We start from the raw sequence: 22,668 nt of genomic DNA on the forward strand, positions 1-22,668 counted from the left end.
ATTGCTCAGTCTCAACTCTACCTTTTCAATGTATTCTTCACTGAATGATGTTTAAACTGAAAAAAAAAGTCGTAATATATCACAGAAAGAAAATATATTAAAAACGTACATAATTTTCTTTCATTTAAGACAGAAATAGACAAGAGCTGCACTTTCATGTTATAAACACATTAAAATCAGACAGTTTGTACAAAGCACACTACTAAATATAACCCTGTTGAAACATTGCTGACTAGTCATAGAACATTTAATGTTTACACTCAAATTATATTAAACAAATTACTCGTGAGGCACAGGGTTTGTAACTACAAGCAAGACTGCATAAAAACCCAAGGCATCAAGTATGTGCTTGCTAGAAGGAGTTTGGGGAGGAAGAGAAGAGATTAAAATTCGCAACAAATCTTTGAAGAATCTTGTAATATTTTAACAATCTGACTGGCTCATATTCCTGAGTATTCTCTGCAATGGCACTTTGCAATCAGAAATGAAGTGTCGTACACCTGAGGAGGATACGTGTGTGTCAGCCTTCTATTTTAAATCTCCAGAGAGACTGGCTCAAATATTTGCAGATGACGTTCTGGTGTTGTCTGGAAGGTACCAAAATTTTGGAGGATGAGAAAGGGCTTGCTGAGTGAGGTTAAAGGGTAAGTGTAAGCTTGGAAGAAGGTTTGGTTCTTGCCCTGCTCTGGGCTGCTCATGACAGCTGCTCAGGACAACATGCTGCTTCTCCACTTCACAGATGGGATGTAGACACTTCTGGGACAGTGCTCCTGCCAGAGGCTGCAGAGCTGGGTTCACGTCCTTCAGAAGTGCTGTCTTCTGCATAGCCTGGCTGAGCATCTTGTAGCTGGTTGTGTGGGCTCCATTCTGCGCAGGGTTGCACTGGTAAAACATGCTATTAAGAGTCCCTTCGTGCACTTCTCTGGCTCCTTGTAAGCTGTCATGACCGCACAATTCTTCCACATTTATTTTCTTAGCTGGTCAGTTGATAATTGTTGACCACCTTTTTGTTAGAGGAAGAGTACTAAGAAACACTTTGTCCATGCAAAGAACTAGACCAGTTCTGCCAGTATGCAGCTCAAAATAAGCTTTATTACAGATGTGTATGACCTTTAGGATCTTCTTAGGATCCTGAAAAATTGACAATGTGAGCAAGAAATTTCTATTACTTGTATAACAGAGGGGAGGTCATCAGTATCTTTCACTTCTCTTTTCCACCATGGCCATATGTTTGATTTGAGTTTTTTGTTTGTTTATTTTGAGTCTTCTGGCAGGCAGCTTGAGAACTGCTGCAGCTACCGTCAGCCTTACTAAAAGCAGCAGGAGCAAAAATTTCAGAAGATAGTCTTGCTGTGCTGCTATTTTGTAAATAAGTATCAGATATAGGGATAATTTTGTGGACTGAGGTAAAAGCAACCCAAACTCCCTGCGGTCAGATGTCAAGTAAGAAAGATTTTAACAAACACTTGGTCAGTAAGTAGTGTATGCATGCTTTTTATCCCTCATAAACCTTGTTATCACTTTTTATGGCATGCAACATAGTGTAAAACAGTTTATATCATCACCTTTACACTACCGCATGTTTTATGGCTGGCTGTGACTAAATAAAGTAAGGCAGCATGGAAAAAGTGAAGTGAAGGAAACTGACTGGTTATAAATTCAGTAGAACTTTAGCTTTGTCTTTCATACAAACAGGCCAGGAATGTCTTACAGTGTTGTCGCAAGACAGGTACAGAGTATAGCAATGGTGATGATGTTATGAAGTGCATATACAAATGTTATGTCGAAGAAAAAAGAATTCTGAAAGTGTATGTTTCTCAGGAGGTTTGCAAAGATCCAAAAAGCAAGACAGGACAGAGTTGTCAGTGACAGAAGTTACAAAGAAAATTGTTGCAGAAATTCATGGGAATGACTGAGAAAGATCAACATAGAGACCGAGGAGATAGAATCTGTGAGGTAGGTAGGGATAAGGCATCAGGGAAATCTCAGTTGGGATAAGCATTGGAAAGCTCATTTTTTTAATGAGTAAACTACAGATGGCATTCTTACATGCCAGCATTTCAGATTTGACAGCCAGGCTGCACTATGCAGGAGTCAGCAATGAACACCAAAGAAAGAAAGAAAGAAAGAAAGAAAGAAAGAAAGAAAGAGAGAAAGAGAGAAAGAGAGAAAGAGAGAAAGAGAGAAAGAGAGAAAGAGAGAAAGCAAGCAAGAACTAAGTCAGATGCAAGAGCAAGCATCTGTTGGACTCTCCTTAGAAGTCAAAGTCTAGGACAGAAAGTATGTGTGAAGAGATTTGTAACTTACACACAAGTATTTACATGTTTTATGGACACTTCCCCAAAATGAAATATCAAAGTAGCTGCTGAAAGGCTGACATTTGATATTACTGTAGCCTGCCAGCCATAGATTAGCCTGGGGCTGGTCTGCATGCCCAGTCATATTTCACTCACACTTTAACATTAAAGTTCCACTTCTAAATGAGTTTTAAAAGAACTAGTTGGTGGTTAATACGAGTTACAAACATACTGAACAAATAGCAGTGTGTACATAATTACGAGCATATCCACAGAATGTGTTAGTGATGGTTATAAACAATCTAGTATGGTACTCTGGGTGAATGAATAAGTGTTTAATCAAGTTTCTATGGTTTACTTAAACACAAAGTGTGACTATAGCTTTCTGCCTCAGTGACAAGCCTGCTATAAGGTGTTTGGATGACCTCCTTTGGCTTTTCTGCCTCTTTGGAGGCAGCTGCTGCTACTTTTGTCTTGCAATAACTGCAATAAAGTCAAACTCCCTGTTCCACTGCTACAGCGCAATGCATAACTGAGGATAAGATTTAACACGAGAGCCTATCAGCCTTGTTTAGAGGTAAATGGATAGCATCAGTCTTGTACGGTGTGGTAGTTTTTCAATAAACTGGCCCAAAGCAAATTACAGACTCTAGTAATATTTGTAATCTGACAGGAAATAAGGAAATCTGCTTGCATTGAGATTTAAAGTGCTGGTTTTGGGTGGCTATGAAATGAACTTGTTAATGACTGCTCTGATCTGTCAGTTCTCTATAAACAGAATAGTAACAGTCCAGACAGTGCTGGATAGACATAAAATTTGAGAGAAACATTTTAGCCCCGGAACTAAAGAAATGTTATCATTTTATACAAAAGCTGCTAATTTCAGATGATATCAAATAAATCTTAATTGGATGGATGCCATTAAGCAGGTGGCCATTGCTGTTGATATTTCTCTGGGGCTTTGTTTACTTTCTGCTTGGAAATGAAGAAGGATTTCTGTACCTATTTTTTCCACTGGCGTTTCTTGATGACAGCACTTCTTATTGGAGGTGGGAGGCAGTCACCCTGGATTTCTTGAATACAAATGGCCAAGAGAACTGAATTCTGATAGAAAAAAGAAAGGATAGGAATTGCTTACTGCAGTAGAAGGTGCCATTGTTGAGTGAGAAGTGCAAAATGAATCCTGGAACAGTTTTATTGTGTGCTACTTCTCTCGAGGTTTTAATTGGCTTATGCCCTGATGCAAGGTGCTCTTTCAAGACTTCTCTCTGTGTACCTTTTTCAGGTAGGTATGTGGATTCTAGGCTGCTCAGGTTCATCTTCCAGTTTGGTTGTGTCTCCTTCTGCCAAGCTTAAGTCCGGCTTGTGCCACTTCAGCTGAAGGAATTTTTCCATCAAGTCAGCTCCCACGTTGAAGACCAGGGCCAGCCAGGCCAAGCCAAAAACAATCCAAATTGCAGTTAGGCTCCTGTATAGTGGGATATAGTGCTTGTTGGGGTTTGTGCCTGAAAAATCCAGGAAACTTCACGTATTAATTTTGACTGCTTTGGACAACATATATAGTCATAACCTCCCCTCCTTTCCCCCACAGATGTGTATGTTTACCAAGTTCATGTGATCTATGCACATTTTTTTATCAATTATTATTATTTTATTTTATTTTTTTTTTCAAATTTCAGGTTCAGCTTTGAACAGTTGGCACCAAATCTCTGAAATTGAGGCGATATAATAAAAATAGCCACATCTACAGTTATTAGGTCTGAAAAAAAACGAGTGTTCCCAGCTGCTTACAAAATACAAACACTGTCTTGGAGTCACACTGTTGAATCCATATTAGCCAAATTTTACTCAAGGGACATGCAGGGGATCTCATCTGATTTCAGAAGGTATGGTTTACAACCTCAGTGATATAGTGATTTCTTTTTGTAGTGTGACCAGGTAACCAGGGCTCAAAATCACTTGGAGAATATTATATGGGAAATACAGCCATTTTAAGTAAATGTTTATGAAAATCTTAACCCCTAATTTGGTATTTCCACAAAATGAGCAGTTGGTGCAGCTGATACAGATGCACAACAACACTTCAGCCATTCATTTTGTCTCTGTCATACAGGTCATTGTGAAGTTCCATAGTGTCCATGGTCAGGATGGGATGGGTTTTTCTCTCCTTTCAGGACATAGTTATGACTTCTAGGGTAAGAGAACTACCCCTTATGAAGTAACTTATCCTTTTTGTTTGTTTGTTGTTATTTTGTTTTTAAATAAGCATACTATATGTACTGTGTTAAGAGCATTTATTCAAATAAGAAGATGGAAAGGTAGCCCCTCACATGTTTCTATTTCTGTGCTTCAGACTACATACCCTGACAAGTGTTTTTTTTTGTTGTTTTGTTTTGTTTGTTTGTTTTTGTTTTTGTTTTCCATAGCTGTCCCTGTGGTTGTTAGCAGTATTATCCATACTGTAAGTACTCAGCATTTTATATCTGACAAGATTTTGTACTGGGAATGGTAGGCACTTGCTGAAACAAATCACTATTAGGAGAGCATGGCTCAAAGGCTTAATATTGACAATGAGATTTCATTTATATTCCACCTGTCACTTGTGGTTCACATTCATACCAGCCTCAACATAGTCACTGTTAAATTTGTTGTTCAGTGGCATACATGAAATAAGTTTAGTGACTCTCAGCTTAGCTGCCAAGAGAAAAATTCCCATGTCATAAATCATCTCATTATAATCAGCTCTCTTTCTCATACCATATTTATAGTGGAATCTATGCTCTCTGTACTTAGGCTTATACTACAGTACCAAATCTCAGCAAAGAACCTCCCAGTGAGGTGAGAATACAGGCAGATAGGTAACATTTACCCATGTTCATCCTTATTATTACCTACTACGTAGTCCCCAAATCCAATGGTGCTTAGGGTGATGAAGGTGAAGTAAAAGCCTTCTCCATAGCTCCAGCCCTCTACGTAACTGAAAACCAGTGGTGGGAACACCAGAAATAGCAAGGTCCCTGTAGTCAGGAAGACAGCCACTGCCAGTGTTTGAACTACCTGAAAGATAAAGGGAAGATGGCAGCTAAATAACACTGAGCATCTGTCTAGAGGAAATTGCTGTTTTGCTCTTAATCACAAACCTGCTCCTGCTGGGAGCAATGTCCAAACAGGGAAGGATAAAGCAATGCTTCTGTGTACTGCAGGCTGACCCTGCTGTTTATCCTGCACATAGATATTGTACCTAACCACAAATCCAAAACAGTCTCAGAATTAGGAAAAAAAAAAAAAAGATTTTTTAAAGCCTTTTGCAATGAGTTTTTAAGTACGCTCAAGTTATATTTTCAGAATTACTATAGCAACCATAGGAATGAAATGCTCACTTTTCATTTCCATTCAAATGGAGATGCTCTTGTAATCACTTGGATCCAGTCTTTTAGGAAAAGCACCAAGTATTGCATAACTCGTGATACAAAGATTGGCAAGAACAAATTAGGATTCTCTTTACTGTGACTGCTTCCAAAGATTTATAAAGTGGCTTGCAAGAGCTCAGCCAAAAATATGTTTGGATGAAATTTGAGTGAAGTCAGTTTGCCTGCTTTTATTTTAAACTTAGAAGCATTCAGAGCAGAACTGTTTTCTGTCAGCACGGGGTAGATCTGTGTCTCTCATTACAAACTGCCTTTTGGGAAATGTGAAGGCCAGCTAAGTTACAGCATATGTGGCTGCACCAGATAGATATGCAGAAAGGTCTGCGGATGGGTTGCGACAGGGGAATGGCCCAGTGGTTTGATCTAAGGATTGAGGATCAGAAACTCATGGGTTGCCAGGGAACACAGTCATGGCTCTGGTGAACTTTTGACTAGTGCTGTATAGTCTGATGCAAACTCATTGCAATTGTTTAAAAATGCCCTCAAGGGCATTGAAAACAAGAGCAGGGTTTTCTATGCATGTGTCTATTGTGACATGATGAAAAGCGAAACCACTTTGTTTATAAAACGGAAGATCCAGGTATCCTTTTATTTACTTATTTATTTTTTACCTCATTTTGTATTATCCCACGTATAAGACAGTTTGCTGAGCTGAAACTAGGGAAACTTGGCATGAGGCTACTGGGTGACTTTGACAAATCACTTCTGCATTATGTACCATGTCTCTCCAGCTGTATAATAATCCTGACCTCATTTATGAAGCATTTTGAGAATTACTTATCGACATGTTATAGTTGATTTCTGTTCTCATTTAGTTCATTCCAGAAGTGTGATAGCATTTAACTAGATAATAAAGATCATATAAAACTCTATACTGAAATTCACAATATTACTTTTTACCCTGGCTTTCAAGAGCTTTCTGGTACCAACATATAAGGTAGAGGAAGTAAGTCAGGAATGAGGAAGAATTGATTTTAATTAATTTCCCAAGGCACAATTAAACTGTGGTTAAAAGGAGATGAAAGAATTTCTTGTGAGAGGCTTTTCGTAGTGAAGAAGCAGATAAAGGTCCAAAGTTTTATCTTTAAAAAAAAGCTTTAAAGCATAGGAGTTCTGCCAAAAATGAAGTGATGATTCAGGTGTAGGTGAAAAAATAAAAAAATAAAAAAAAATCACATCCCCGAATTGCCATTAAAAATTTCAGGAAAGATGTAGCTAATAGAGCTATAGTAGCCCAAAAGTTCTTGTGGTGGAAGAGCTACATGTATCTGAGGAACAGGCATACGTTAGTTAGCTAAGGAACTTCTGCTGATATAAATTAACTTCGCATTTGATGATACCTATATAACTTCACCAGAAAATCTTTCCCAGTGTAGGTAGAAACTCTGAAATGTTTCAACATATCTAACATGTCTAGTCTCCCTTTTTGGTATCTAAAGGGGTCAATACATTGAACTTTTACTCAGAAACTTGCATTAACTTTGTTACAACTGATCTTCACATATTTTATGTTATCAGTGTTTCCCTTATTCCAATACATCTGGACTAGTTCAGTGACTCACCAATAAACTATAGCTAAAGAGAAGGACGATTTATTTACATTTCAAAAAAAAAAAAAAAAAAAAAAAAAAAAAGGAAGGAAGTGCTAAATTACTGGCACAATCAGGGAAGGTAATTCAGCCAGATTAGCAGGCCAATAAAAATAGTTTGTCTTTGCACAATGCAGGCCTAGATTCTGAGATAGATACCAGCATAGGCTAGATAATAACAGCTTGATTCAGCAATGCATGTATGTGGATGTTTTCTGCTAAAGTCACCACAAATTAAAGACCCGGCTCAAAATTGAGGCCACGCTTGCTTAACAGTTTTGCTGAATCAGGGTCTAAAAAGGCAAATCTGGAGTCTCTCAGGCAAAAGCAAATTACTTTAAAGCTATCATATATAAATATAGTATATCAATTTTCTGATATAGAGGGCAGTGTAATTGCTGCAGTTCAAAAAGATGTAAGCACTCTCCAGGAAACCCAGTCTAGCAGCCTTACTACTATCTAAGAAAACAGTTTTTATTAGTTTTGAAACAGTGGAAAAAAAAGATAGATTGATTCATGCTGTACCTGGGCACGGCCTGGCTTTTGTACCCATCTTTCCAGCATCATCAGATGAGCATTGAGGCCTTTCCCCAACTGATTAAGGAAGGCCAGGTTGAGCGGAACCCCAAATAAGGCATAAAACACACAGAAGACTTGTCCAGCCACAGTGCTGGGGGACCGGTTACCATAACCTGGAACAAAAAAAGAAAACAGCTATATCAAAAGACTTCACAGAAAGGCTGCAGGCCATCATGGCAATTTCCTAGGCTTGGAAGCTTGCTTCTATTAAGCTTCAGGGACCTGGAGGCCTGTGATTCTCCACAATGAAATCTGCCTACAAATTGCCATAGCTTATGATAGACCCCTGTGCATTCGTTACTACTAACAGAACGTTTAACAAGGAAAATACTACTCTTAGCAACTACAGCGACTTTCTTTAAGTCTCTGATTTTGTAGTAAGTGCAACTGAGTGCTTTAAAGCACTCAGGAGGTGTTCTGCATGTACAATATCATATTGCCTGTACCAAAGAGGTACTTGGCTGTTTTTACAGGTGTAATATGTTGGATAAACAAGCATAACAGGTATAATTTAAAACTGGTAAGAAAATATAATCCACAGTAATCAAGTTTGTCTTATAGGTGTATTCTGTCCACCAATTTTATTTTTCTGGGGGTTTTACAGAACAGCTGGAGGAACCCCCAACTTACAAGAGAAAAAGTGTTCCTCACCTATAGTGGTGACAACAGTTCCTGCAAAAAAGAAGGAGTTGCTGAAGTCCCAGTTACTGGGATTTGTAGAGTTTCCTTCTGGGCTGACCCCTTTTTCCCATGCTTCCATGAGGACCTAAGGCAAAAGAGGTTGAAGGAGCAAAGATGAGCAACACATTAGAACAGATCAGGAAAAATGTCAGGAAAACAAAAAACAAAACAAAACAAAAACAAACAAGCAAACAAACAAAACAACAACAGAGAAGCAAATGCTGCTTTCCGTCTTGAGCAAACAGAGCAATAAATGGTGCAGATAATTGACTAAAATGACCTGAGAGAGGTCTTATGCTGACAGAGTAAAACACTGAAAGGGATCTGGCCAGGAACTTGAACTCTTCTCTTATCACTGGAGATCTGGCCATTGAAGTAGGATTGGTTCCACAACTACTTGAAGGCTGAGGGGAGGGGAATGGAGGGTGTCCCCAGAGTAATCAAACTGGGATTTAAGTGAAGTTATGCCATAAAATATACAGTTTCTCTTCTTTCCTTCGTAGCATAGTCATTGCACTCCAATTTTAAATTTTGGCACATGTAAATTAACGCTTGTACTTGAGGGAAAGGGCATGGGAAGCATGCTCATTTCTGTTTCCAGCAGGTAAGTACTAGTGAGGGTGAATTACTTTTTTGACTATGGCTTCCCAGCCAATTTTCAGTCGATACCAGGCTTCTCCTGATTTGGAGATTAGCTAATGAAATACTCTTTGCCATTTCAGATAGCTCTTACCAGATAATAAAACTACTATGTGCCAATAAAGATCCAGCTCCTATGTGTCTATCAAGTATCTTACTAGGTGCCTTAGTGAAGAAGGTGTTCCTTTGTTCTCCCTGAGAATACTCTGTATGAAACAGGAGCCTTCTGTTTAGGGGCTGGAGTTTCAAGAATCTCCTTGTTTGTTACATACCAATTTTGAAGTCCAGCTCACAGACTTCATCATTTTGCCAAATGCCTGAAGGACTTGTGAATTCACGCTCTTGCTTCCATGGACTGTTTTATGAAGCAGGACATGAACAGAATTCAACAGCAGCTCCAGCCTTAGATGGTTCCATGAGCATTAGACCAAAGAAGATGTTCTTTCTTGATTCATATATTGACTACTGACAGAAAGATTGCTTATCTGATGAACATATCTATGACAAGGTAACTGATTTTGCATTGGTTTGGCAATATTAGCTTCTATTATCTGTGCTGGTGGATTAGGCATCCTAAGTTTAATAGCCAATGTTATTCTTCATTAACAAATCCCACAGCATTGTTCAAGTCCATCAGATAGGCCAGCTAGGCATCGTCATATGTGATCTCATGATTGAAGAGCCAGGATAATTTATTTTCAATATGACAAAGAACTGTTCCATTAAAGGCCTGGTTTCAGAATGTGAAGAATTTGACACATTAAATCATCTAGATTTTACCATCTTATTTGATACTTAGAAGGAACACACAGAAACTCCTGAAGTGTGAGTCATTTGAAACGTCTAAAGTGATCACAGGTCAATTCATTCCTGTAAGGAGCACCTCTGTTATATCTATTTCAATGTGCATGTGTTCAGAGGAGCTTCATCCACATCACAAAAGCCATCATAAAACTGTGAGGCAGTATTAAATGTTGAACACTCCAGACACAGTTTGACAAGGCCAGACTTCTTAGTATGACAGTTGCTTTTAAGCACAACTCCAAGAAAAAGAGGGCAGACTGGTGCCAGGGTGGACCGTTCCTAAACAAGCACATTGGTGTGGGGCAGTTGTAATGGCTCCTAGCTCCTTTTTGTCTACAACTCAGGTACCGGTTAGGGCTGCAGTGAGAACAGAGAAACTGCTCAATGGTTGACGAGCATTAGCTGTTGCTTTTGGGAGCAGAATTAGCCAGTAAGTAAAAGCAATGTGCTAGAATTCACAGTAACAAGATGAAACCTGCATAGAGCTAGAATGCAGAGAGAGTAAGAGCTGCCACTTCAGCACCTGTCCCCCTCCCAGTGCACACTGGAGCCACTTGCGGTCATAGACCAGGAGTTAGCCCTCTTGGCCAATATTTATACCAGATGCTTTAGGGTTGGAAAAGTACTGTCATAATCAAAACAAGGACTTAAAAGAGGTACCTCCTCACTCAGTGGATCTGCTTTTTGGTTATGCTGTAAGCATGGCATAATTTCCTGACCAAAGTATGATTACCAGAGACATATTAGATTGCAGTGCTTCTATTTGCACTCTCCCGAAGTTCCAGGTTGTTCAGCTTTGGAGCTCCAGCTCAGGGTCACCCCTCAACTAGACAGTTTTAGCCTAGCAAAGCCAATGTAGTTTATGCACATGGAATGGCAAGAATTTGCTTCATGCAAAATTGACTAAAAAGTTAATGAATTATAAGTGGTAAATCTATTACTAGTGATAATGGATATGGAAATAGAAAACTTGGGTTGATTCTCAGATTCCAGGATTTAGGTTTAAAAAACCTGGAAATAAGGAAGTACAAATTCGTCAGCAGACTGGACTGAATCTAGTGGCTATCTCTAACCACAATATGAATACTGTCACTTTTTAGGCTGGAATTTCTGACATTATGAACTGGCCTCCTTAACCATATAGATAAAATGTACAGTGAGACAATGGCTTCCCTGCACTAGTTTTAGAGTAAGAAATTTCATTTGAAAAGAATTTTATTCCCTACTATTTGTAAGAGCTGGACTGATTTCTTAACAGGGGTTATAAATGACATGAGTCATTTATAGGCAGAAGACTATTGTTGAGTACTCTGAAGCTTGGTGCATTGTAGCTGATAATTTGGTGCCCTCAACCGGTTTTGTTTGGAACAGCTGATGTGTGAAATTGTATCTAACTCAGCTGAGAGGCAGCAAAATGTGATTGTCTGAGACCCAGCAGTCTAAGGAAGATCCACGGGAGCCAGAGAGGAGGATCTGGGCATCTATGAACCCCATCTAAGGTTTGTAGGGTACTAGAGATTTAACTAAGCCTTTTAACCCTATAAATTATCCCAGTTTGGTTTAGAATGAGATTCAGGGTCTTTTCTACTGTCATTACCACAGGACAAAGGGAAAGGCAGGTAATAGCACTAACTGGTGTAGCTGAGCTGAAAAAAAAGCAGACTTTTTAGGTATGTAAACTCTTGAAAACTCCAGTCATTTCCTGGACAAAGCCAAATGTTCCACAAGAAACATGTCAAAGTATTAGTCATCATCAAAGCATTGTCCTTGTAGACAGAGTTCAGGCACCTTCTGTTCCCTTTTTGATCTGAACTTCACTGTGTGCTTACACCCATTTATAGAATATAGGTTTTAATGTTGATCTGAAGCATGTGCCTTGGTGGAAATCCTCTGATTCAAAGTGCAGTCTTGCATCCTGTTCAGTGTTTCTGTCAGCTTTAATGACCTGAGAGAAAGAGTTCAAACCATTTAGGCACCCAGGTCTGTGTCTGGAGAAATTTTGAGCATGAATAAAGTAATAATTCAAGGATTTTTGCCCAGTTCTTACAATACTAAAATGACAGGATTTGTCCATAAGTAATACCATGTGAGGGCTTGTAATTAATCTCCAACCTGTTTTGAGTAATAGATTAAAATGTAATTGAAGATGTCATTAATAGACAACTCATATTGAATAAGAGCTCTTTAGCACTTATTATAAATGATAAATGACACAGATTATGATGGCTGAGCTCATCTTTTGTTTAGAGGCCTGGAAGTGCAGGACTGCCTTTCAAGTGCAATAGATGATTTCTGGTAGAAAAGAAGGGCAGAATCTGTGCAGGTTTGGGCTGAAGTACCTTGGCAGGGCAACCTACTTCTTGTAAGGTTTTTGTCCCCATGCATAATTTCCATGCAGTAATTCCTGTGGGAGCTACAAACCATGAAGCTGAAGGTACTATAAGGTAACATAAAGGTTCATTAGTGGTTTTGCATCTTTTGGATGTTCAAGAATGGATCAAAATAAAGTGGTATGGGAAGGGGCTTGAGAAACCATTGCCTTTCTCTTGTACAGTTAGTCTTCCAATGTCGTGTTTAGCAGATCATGTTTGGCCAAAACAGTATAATTGCTTCTAACAAAAATAATGCTTGAGCCCAAATCACGGGAGTCTGTTCCTCTTACCTGTACGAACTGCTCCAGGGCTTGCCTATCCAAGCATGTGTAGTTCTGCAGGAACTTGAGCTTTTCCAACTGGAACTGGTCCCGAGAGTGAGTCTCTGCCTGCTTCTCCAGCAGCTGGAACACCATAGCACCGAGGAGGAGATAAAAGAGATACCCCAGTACCAGCAGTGGAGTCCAGCTGATCTGCCAGTTGGGTACTGTGAGGAAGGGCATGCTTCTGCTTCTGTGAGTCCCTGCTCCTTACTTACTAGGTTACTGTTCCGAGATCTGCACTACCCCAGGCACCCTTAAATCACACACTGGTGTTCCCAGCAACTGTGCTAGAGATTTTTCTAACAGAAAACATGGGTATCATGCCTATACAAAATGAGACTAACAGGTAAATTTTATCCCTCCACATCCTTTCTCTATCCAGAACAAAAGGAGAGCATTTATAGCTTAGTAAGAATGTGAATCATAGTGTTCTCCTCTTACAAAAACAATTTTTATCCAAAGATCTCAATGAAATTAATCAAGCCTGACCCAAACCCTCTGAGATAGGTACTGTTTTGCAGGCTGGGAAGATGAAATAGAACTAGCTTAATGACTTACCCAGGGTCATATGAATGTCCTACGAGTAGACTCTGAAAATCTTCACAAGTAAAGCCTTACTCTAAAGGCTAGACATCTGTACAAGAAAACACTATAAACTCTCTAATTACAACAGACTCCCCAGAACTAAGAAGACTATGGAGCTGAATAAATGGAAAAGTCAATAGCTGCCGTCTGTACCATACAGACATTGCTGGTACCAGTGAAAGCAGCGTGATGAAGCTCACAAACATCCTGAATTCAGCCTGGTCCCAAGACAGAACTTCTCTTTCTTTCTTAATCAGAAAAAGATTGGCCCCTCACTGCCTTGCCTGCTGGTCCTGGACTCTTTGTCAGATGATTCCACACTTCAACACCCCTTAGTCCACACAGTTAGAGAAGGAATCACTCATGCCTGCTGCTTTCAGTCTCTGTATTGTCCTTTTATGTCCAAATGCATAGGGGAGAAGGAGAGCTTCAGGTTAATCGTTAGCTAAAAAAGTATCAGAGACTCACTCCTGGGAGCATCGATGATCATCACACACTGAAAATGAGCAGGACTTGCATATTTTTCTGTAGGAAGACCCTTATGGCTAGAGTCATCCATGCCTGACTGCTTCTGAAAAAAAACTCTCACACAGAGCTAGAAGGCCATGTGGCTAGGGCTGCAATTTTGTTCAACTCTTTCCCATTAAAATCTTCTGGGTACAGATATCCCCTTTGCTTAGTATTCAGAATTGTTCTCCACCTACCTTCAAACAAGAAGTAGTGCTCAGAGAAAAACAATGAAAAATTTTCCTTCATATCTGTATCAGGGAAATCCCTGCCCTTTCCACTTGAACTGTGCTCCTAGCCTGCAGCCAGCCCCCACCCAGAAGAGGATGACTGATTGGCAACAGAAGACCTCTTGGCACTGTGGGAAGCAAAGAGTATTGTGGAAAATTCCAAGAAGAACATCTTGGACTTTGGGACCACTCTGTTGCTGTGACTGGGGGCAGAAAACAATCAATAGAGACGTGCAAAATGCAAGGACGCAGAGCTTTGGTGTTCTGGCATGGATTTTTCAGCTGAACTGACACACGGTAGCTAGAAGTTACAGTTGCATCGATATTGCCAAGCACAACATTATGAACCAAACTGCTCTGATGCAACTGAGATATCCAATTTACTTATCACTGATGGAAGACCTTCTCATAGCCTGTGCTGAGGACAACTGGCAATTTTACATCTGGAGTATCTAGCAATAACTAGATACTGTCTTCCATAATTAAAAGGTACAGCTTGTTGTTCCATGCCTTGTGAAATATTATGGGTAAATGAGCCTGGGATGTTGCACAACTGCCTATAAGACTAGCAGGGCTGTCTCTGGTGAGAGATCCAGATGTTTGTTGTGTTACAGTTTGAAAGACCTACTTCTGCCAGTCCAAGAGAATGCTAGCCTACTGGTTTTCTGGAATGGATGCAAACATATGCATGTAGCTGGGCTGAGACAGATTCCCACAGTTGAAGTAGATTTCACAATTAAAGGTATTAAACTATTCAGTTATTAATGATCAAATAAAGCACTGAACCTTTTTTATGTCCCCTTCTGCTCTATTCAGTTCAGTCCAATAAAGCATTCTAGCTGCCACACTTAGAAGTCTAAATTATTATGCCTTAATAAAAAAGTCTACCTAGACTTAGTTTTATGATCTTAATTTTCTGAAAGCTTTGGAAATTAAGTCACTAAAATTTTCAAATTTTGCTTACTGCTAATTACAGAAGTTTAGATATTCCTACTTGAAGTATCTCAACATTAGCAGTGTTGGACAAATGAAATGATTTCTAATAAGCTTTCAGAGGGCGTGTTCTCATCTTTACCATGACTATTTGAAAAGCACTTAAAAAAATAAGAATCAATTAATGGGAAATAAACAGCTGGAGAGAACTTGAAAGACACATGGAATATGTGATAAGATGTGTCCTGGAGATGATGTAGAAAGCTCTGCTTCTGCAGACAGAAGCAAAAAATAAAAATAAAAAATCAATTACATGTGCACTAGAAACTGAAGAGTAAACATACAGTTAGAGATGAACAACTTCATAGCTGAATGACCATACAGATAAGTGCAAGCACAAAATCATGAGCACATGTTTAAGAAAGTATTTTCACAAACTTGCACAGTTCCAAAGAGGTGAAAAGAATAGAATAGCATGTTCTGAAAATGTGAAAAGTAACACTCTGTAAGGCACTGATGTTGCCATATTTATTCCTACTGAAAAGCTAAAGAAATATGTACCTGTAGATTTCAAGTTATGGAAATCATCAATATTCTGTCTGCAAAAAAAATTTTTTTTTTCTTTCTTCCTAATTTTAGGTTACCACATTGGAATAAAACGAGATTCTGTGCAATAGCCCAGAAGTTATGTCTTGTTGCAGGTAAAAAGAAACTCAAATATATAAAATTGGAATTAAAGAGAAAACTCAGTTTCTGAGTGAGTTCTAAATCCAGAAGAGAGAGCTCAGCATGCCTTACCACATTGGAAATGAAATTTGGCTTCCAGGTAGAAAGACTAATAAACACTATAACAAAGTAATAGTATTAGCAGATCCCTATTGATGATGGGATGGCAAAGCACTGTACCTAATCTAATTTCTCTTATGGTTCTATAATAGTCTTCTGATTAAAAATAAGTAAAAACTAAGTCCGCAAACTTTAGAAAAAAAAATCATGACAGAAAAAAAAATGTTCTTGACTGTAGCTAAACTTGGAAGTTGACTGTTACTCAAAGGTCCTACTGTTCCAGCGCTCCCTGCCGATGCTAAGCACAAGAGTGCATTTAGTCTCAAAGCTATGGAATGAATTCTCACAAAATGTATTTTGAATCCAGATCTGAATGTGACCTCCTTGATTAGTCCTTCAGTTTTCTTATCTTCCTCCCTCAATGCTATTGTAATAGATGACTGTCTCTGTAGGATCTGACTTTCCCCAGAGAAAATCCGAGCCCTCTGGAAAGGACAGGTACCAAAATGACACCCTGGTCTACAGTCAAGGTCATGAATGACCTTATATATATCACATGGAGCAAATCAAAGGATTCAGAGTTCTCTGATTACTTGACCTATTGTTGTTACAGTCCCTAGCAATTCTTAAACACGTACAGATAATAAATAAAATTAGGCCTAAAATAAAAGACATAGTTTCCTCACTCTATGTTTCAAAATCCAGAAAAAAATGCCATTGTGATCAATAGGAGAATAATTTACATAGATACAAATAAGCTTTTCTAAAATAAGCAATTCAGTGTTTGAAAGATACCTTGGTTGATTCTGTTATTATCAAAAATCTGATGAAGGATGACTTTAGGACTAGTTTTCCTGGAAGAAGCTTCTCTGAACAGAACTAGATGACAAACTGGATGCAAAGATCCAGGGACCCATTCTTCTTCAGATTATGCGTTACAGCTTGAACAACTCATACATGGAAATACTGAATTGTTTTGAATTAGCCTTGCTCCTTGAATGATTTATGACAAGTGTTAAGGAAGTTATTTAGAACCATGTTCAATATAAATAGCAGTAATTTAGTGCATTTCTTCAGGCATGTCACTGCCATCTGGCAAGTTTCTGCTTCTGATTTTGTTCCCACTCCAAATTTAAGCCAGCAATTTTGACTTACTGATTTACATTCACATAGGTGAAAACGTGGAGCATTTTCAGATAAAGGTTGCCTTATTGGTGAGGTTTCAAAGCAAACATTACAGGAAGTGAAACAGAAAATAATATCAGAAGATCATTTAACATTGATTTAAACAACAATAAAAGTGATTACTATGAAATAACCTAAAAATAGAAGTACAATTATTGTGGTTATTAACAATGAACTTTGAAAAGACAAACAAATTCTGTACAGAGCTACTAAAAAAGCTATATCTAGCAAGGCATTCCCAGATTTTCATCTTATTGACATCATTTCACCAGATTGATATTTGGTACAGGTTGCATTTACAAGATCTTAACACTTAATTCTGATGAAGTGCTCTGAATTTATACTACTAACATAAAACACTTGCATCTTATAATTTATCAAACCAATAAACCCTCTCCATGGGAAGATATTACAATATATACTTACCCTGTTAATGTGTGTGAACCTCATTATTCCACTTCAAAGCCTCTTTCATAACAAATACAGAAGTGAAAACAGGAGATTGAATTGGGTGCGTCCATCTTCCAAGCAAAATAAACTCAACATAAGGTTATGTCATTTTCTCAAAGCTGGTGAGCTCAAGGGTTTCACTAATATGGCACCTGGCTGGGCATATATTCCTGGCAGATTCAGCATGAATGAGAGCAGGCCCTTTAGCCTTCATGATAAATCTACATCATAACCTGTCCCTCCCAGAAACTATGTTGTTGTAGGAGATGTCAGTGGATGTCTATCTTCTCCTATAATAAACCATATGGAAAGATTGAAAATGCCCTGAAATGAGAAATGAGATGAACCACAATGTCTGGCATTAATTAATCCTGGAAGTATCTGTATGACATCCAGCACTGTACCACTACTGCCCCGAGATATTTCCACAAACAAGACTGGTTGGAGATAATATGTTGTATTTACCGTATAAACATTTAAACAACCAGCAACTAGATATCACTGTGAATAGACAGGAGTCAGCCATGTATGAGTATCTCTATACTTTGTGACTTTCTTGAAGCAATGAATTCTTTCATGAAGAGAAAAGGACAAAAAGGACTTGTAGGGGAAACCAGTTGCCTTCTGACAGCTATAAGGCCATCAAGAAGATGGAGCCAGACTTCTCACAGCATGGCATAATGGGAGGCAGAGAGACAACAGCCATTACTTTAAATAATACAAGTTCAGCCTGGACATAAGGATTTATTTTATTTTATTTTATTTTATTTTATTTTATTTTATTTTATTTTATTTTATTTTATTTTATTTATTTATTTATTGTGGTGAGGTCAAGCATTGAAATAGATTGCTTAGAAAGGTTGTGCAGTGTCCATCCTTGGAGGTTTTCAAGTTCAGAATGAACAAAGCCTTCAAAAGATTAGTTTGCTGTCATAGCTGATGATGCTTTTAGCAAGATATGAGATTAAAGACCTTGTGATTTCCCTTCCAACCTGAATCTTCTTATGGACCTAAAAGATAACCTTTGCAGAGTAGAAGGTAGAAGTTTTTTTTTTTTTTTAAATGTATACTTTATTTCTTAAGACTATTACGTATGAATCAACAAACTTTTCTTTCCACAGGATACCATGAAAATATACAAAAGAAGCAATAAAAGGTTTCTGCATTTGTATTTATTTATATTATTTTCTATTATTATGTTTTCTATTTTGGATGCATTCTTGCTGAAGCTCTTATTTTATATTTACGTATATAGTCTTAATCTCAGAGCAAAATCAGGCATTGCAATCTCTCTGCAAATCAGGCATGACTTTGCTGATAGTGATTAAATTTCATATTGATTTTAAAATGTTGTAAAAAAACCCACTACCAAACAAAAAAATACAGGTGAGAAAACATGTTAGGTGTGGCAAACTGAGAACAAAAGACTGTATATGTAATAATCAAGAAACAGCAGTATAACATTGGTCATATGAGGATAATACTGAGATCATTCTCTTAACCAGTTACTGAAAGCTCTTGGAAATGCTTCAATGTCAAACTAAATGAGCTGTTGTACCAGTAACACTCTTTTGGCCACCTCCAAATAAATTCACTGTAATGGAGATTTTACTGAAATGGGGAAAAGACAGCTACTTCGCCCAGCAATGGTTTGGGACCTCTGGTTGGTTCTTCTTTAGTTTGTTGGGGTAGATGGAGGCAGGATGGTGGTCCTTAATGAAGCTATATGAAAATGAATTCAGTATATATATAATGGAACGTGTATATATAATAGAATGACCTGTGAAGAAGAAAAATAAAGACAAAGTTCCTGGCAGAATTTGGGCAGTATAATAAAATCTCCAGCAAAGCAGACATATGAAACTGGAAGATCAAATCCTCAACTCTCTCTTCTTTTCTCAAAGCAACAGTAGATCTGACTTTCATCTCACCTTGTATATCGTACAGGCTGCATAAAGTTTACCAATTTATGTGGTAGATGTGCTTATTTTTACAGAAAATTAAAATGCAGAAAAAAGTATAACTTCAGCATTTCTTTATTGATTTCATCTTAGTTGTTAATTTGATGGATATCTTCTGTAGGTTTGAACACCTCAATTCATGATGTACTTCTTAGTAACTGAATTTGCCACTGAATTCAGTGTCAGCAACTTGAGGACATACACCTTTAAGATTGATATGAGACTTCTGCCAGCATACTGTTGTGTTTTTATATGATCAAGGTAACCCCTTCCAAATGGGTGACTGTAAGCTTATTGATAGCATGAAAAACATCAGTTTCAATCTGAAAGTATGTATATCTCAGAAAAATTGACTCTGTTTTGCATTGCATCTTTGGACTTGTTTTGGCCTGAAGAGTAAAATAAGTTATTGCATAACCAGGTATTATGTGATAAAGTAATATTGAGTCAATAGTGAAGTTATGTTGTATACAATATATAAATGAACTTAGATTTTCACATCTTATCTCATTATGTTTTATTTGTACAACTATTTATTTGTACAATTTTTTATGTACAATTATTTGTTCATTTTTGCTAAAAACCCATCAAGTATCACTGTTTAGTCTGAAATCTAGATATTTTAAGAAGGTTTATATTATGAATAACATTTAGTGTATTCAAATGGAAGAAAACCATTTTGGAAATTTTAAAATGTAGAATTTATTTCCAATAAAAATGAATTTTCATATTAAAGTACAATATCGGTATTTTAATATAAGTATTTTAATAATCTGATGTGAAAATTATTATTTATTGGGGAAAAAATAAAAATCAGAAGAAGGTCCCAAAGGAATTTTGTAGGATTTTGTTACTACTATTTTTGCAGACATCTCTAGATGCCAACTAGATGTAAGCAACAAAGCTTTATGCAAATCCAGAGAGAAAACAGATCAATTTCACCTGAATTTCTTCTCAAGTTTCCAGTACACAAAGGAGAAAAATACCAATCCATCTGCAACAATAAAAGTTCTCCAGACTAAAGATGTAATGTTCTTATTAGATAATTTTAACTTTTAGAAAGCATTAACATATTAGATAATTTTAGTATTTAGAAAACTGATAATAAATTCCCAATAAACAGAAATATTCAGCAAACTCATGATCAGTTTTTTTAGTTTTGCTTAATTTTAATGCAAGCTGAAGATACTGAGTGCAAATTTTCTAATATAATTCCCTTGAGAAATGGATTTCACTGTCAAATATAAGTCACTCCTACTCACTTTCTTACCAGTTAAATCTGTACATCCAAAGTAGTCATTTGTACCTGTTTCTAAACTGAAAAGGAAGGTAAATAATAAAGGTCTAACAGATTCTAAAAGGAAATTGTGGACTGCAACAAGAACTTCATTTGTTCCCCAAGCCTGAAAGGAGATAAAGAATACTTTAGATTATATCACAGGATGTGTTATCAGTTTTAAAAAGAACTTCGCAAAAGCAAAACAAAAGAAAGGAAAAATAAGGTATTTAAAAACTTTTTAAGTTTTAAACTTTTAAAACTTTTAAAGCAAAATAAAACAAAACAAACAACAACAAAAAACAAAACCATCTACTCTTCTGCATTTTCATTTCTCTACTTCAAGACAGAACAAGGCAAAAAAAAATCATATATTTTCAGAGTACTCCTTTCTAAAAAACTTTCCAATTTTGTTGTTACAATGCTTTGCCAATCTCAGCAAGCCCCTGTGAATGTACCTGCTTTCATCTCTGGTTAGAAAACAAATGGTAACAAACTACAAACTGAGCTAATCTTCCCTGAGGCCTCTCATTATCTCCTTTACATTACTGTCACTAAGGATATTGAGCATTCCCATGCTTTCTGTTTGTGAAACGTATTTTCAACTCCATTGGCTTCTGCACACATTTATCCTCTTTTATTTATTTCTTTTTTCAGCTAATGCAAAGTGGGGCCCTCAGTTTGCTTCTAAGATACTGATGTAACTGTTTGTAAGAGTCAGGATCAATAAAGGAAGAGCAAAGGAAAGAGCAATATGTCAACATTTTTTAGACCTAGTGGACTTTGGTTTGGCTGAATTTATGCCTTCTCACTTTGTTTCCTACATGGCACTGTGTGTAATAATCATGCAAGGAGTACATACATTTGCATGTTAATGCAGAAATTCTTATTGAACAGCTCAGCTGCAGAGAGTTGGACTAGGAGTCAGCACACAGCTTCTGTACAAAGCTGTCTGACTGAACTTAGTGGCTCTGGCACAATGATTTCTTTGTTTTATCTTGTAGATGTTTGAGGTTTATTGAGGAAAAGTTCTGTTTGAGATAAATAATACTCCCCCCCCCCCCACTGTATTCACTCTTCTTCTACTCTTCCTCCCTACTTATCTGTACTTTACCTCTTATATATATATATTATAAACAAAACCAAGTCTCCATCCCCACCTCACCAGGGAAAAAAAAAAAAAAAAAAAGTACAACCCTTAAGTTCTCATTTGTTTTTGATACAACTATTATTGGAAATTTCTTGTTGTACACAACCCTAAAAAAGTTATTGTTACTCTCTTCTCCTTTTAGTCTAGGAGTCTAGAAACAGGTCAAGGAAGAGTGAAGTGATGACAGACAGAAAGAATAGCCAAGAAGAGCCAGTTAAGCAGTATTTGAGCAAGCTCAGAAGCTTGCTTGAGATGAAGCAATAAGTCTTGTAGTTATATACACCCCATGTGAAAGTTTTGTCCCTTTAACTTCATGGAAGATCAGAGGAGAAAGTGGTGAGCAGTCTGAAACCTTGGGGACTCTACCCGGTCATGTCCTTTACTCCATACATTGTGCCAGGCTGTGCACATGGCAAAAGGGAATATGTACCACTATTAGAGATGTGGGAGTAGTGGAGGCAGTCACTTAGACCATTTTCGTATACCAGTTAGAAAAGCTACCTCAGAACTTCATAAATATCCTCAGGTTCCATCATGGTGCTGAACAGCAAAGTACTGCCTTAGCAGTCCTGGTCCCTTCATCTTGCTACATCAAAATTAACAAACTTTTTGATCAATGGCTCATGCTCCATCTTTCAGATCTGGGAAGTCATCCTTTCAGTCCAGGAAAAGAAGCCTTTAATCTGCCAGATTGACTCCAAATCCTTCTCAGAACTTGCTGCTGAGCTGTTTCATATCTATGACACATCAGGTTCCCAAGCGTTTGTAATATGCAGGTCATATTTATGAATCCTCTTTACTCTTTCCCCCCCTGCTTAGTGACTGGTTGAGCCATTCAGCTCTACACTACCAGGATTGTCAGAATAAGCACTGTGCAAATGCTACTCCATTAA

The 22,668-nt window shown here is 37.6% G+C and overlaps 1 protein-coding gene across 1 annotated transcript; it reads right to left on the reverse strand.

Moving 5' to 3' along the window:
• Positions 1 to 3,578: 3,578 nt before the first annotated feature.
• LOC311207972 (potassium channel, subfamily K, member 16-like) lies at positions 3,579 to 12,892 on the reverse strand (the record flags this gene model as incomplete). The annotated part of the gene is made up of 5 exons (XM_084284368.1): positions 3,579 to 3,802; positions 5,189 to 5,354; positions 7,840 to 8,006; positions 8,545 to 8,659; positions 12,680 to 12,892. 5 exons carry the CDS (start codon positions 12,890 to 12,892, stop codon positions 3,579 to 3,581), a joined length of 885 nt encoding a protein of 294 aa, XP_084140494.1.
• Positions 12,893 to 22,668: the final 9,776 nt, after the last annotated feature.

This window comes from Netta rufina (genome assembly GCF_964035555.1).
Source record: "Netta rufina genome assembly, chromosome: 3".
NCBI classification, from domain to species: Eukaryota; Metazoa; Chordata; class Aves; order Anseriformes; family Anatidae; genus Netta; species Netta rufina.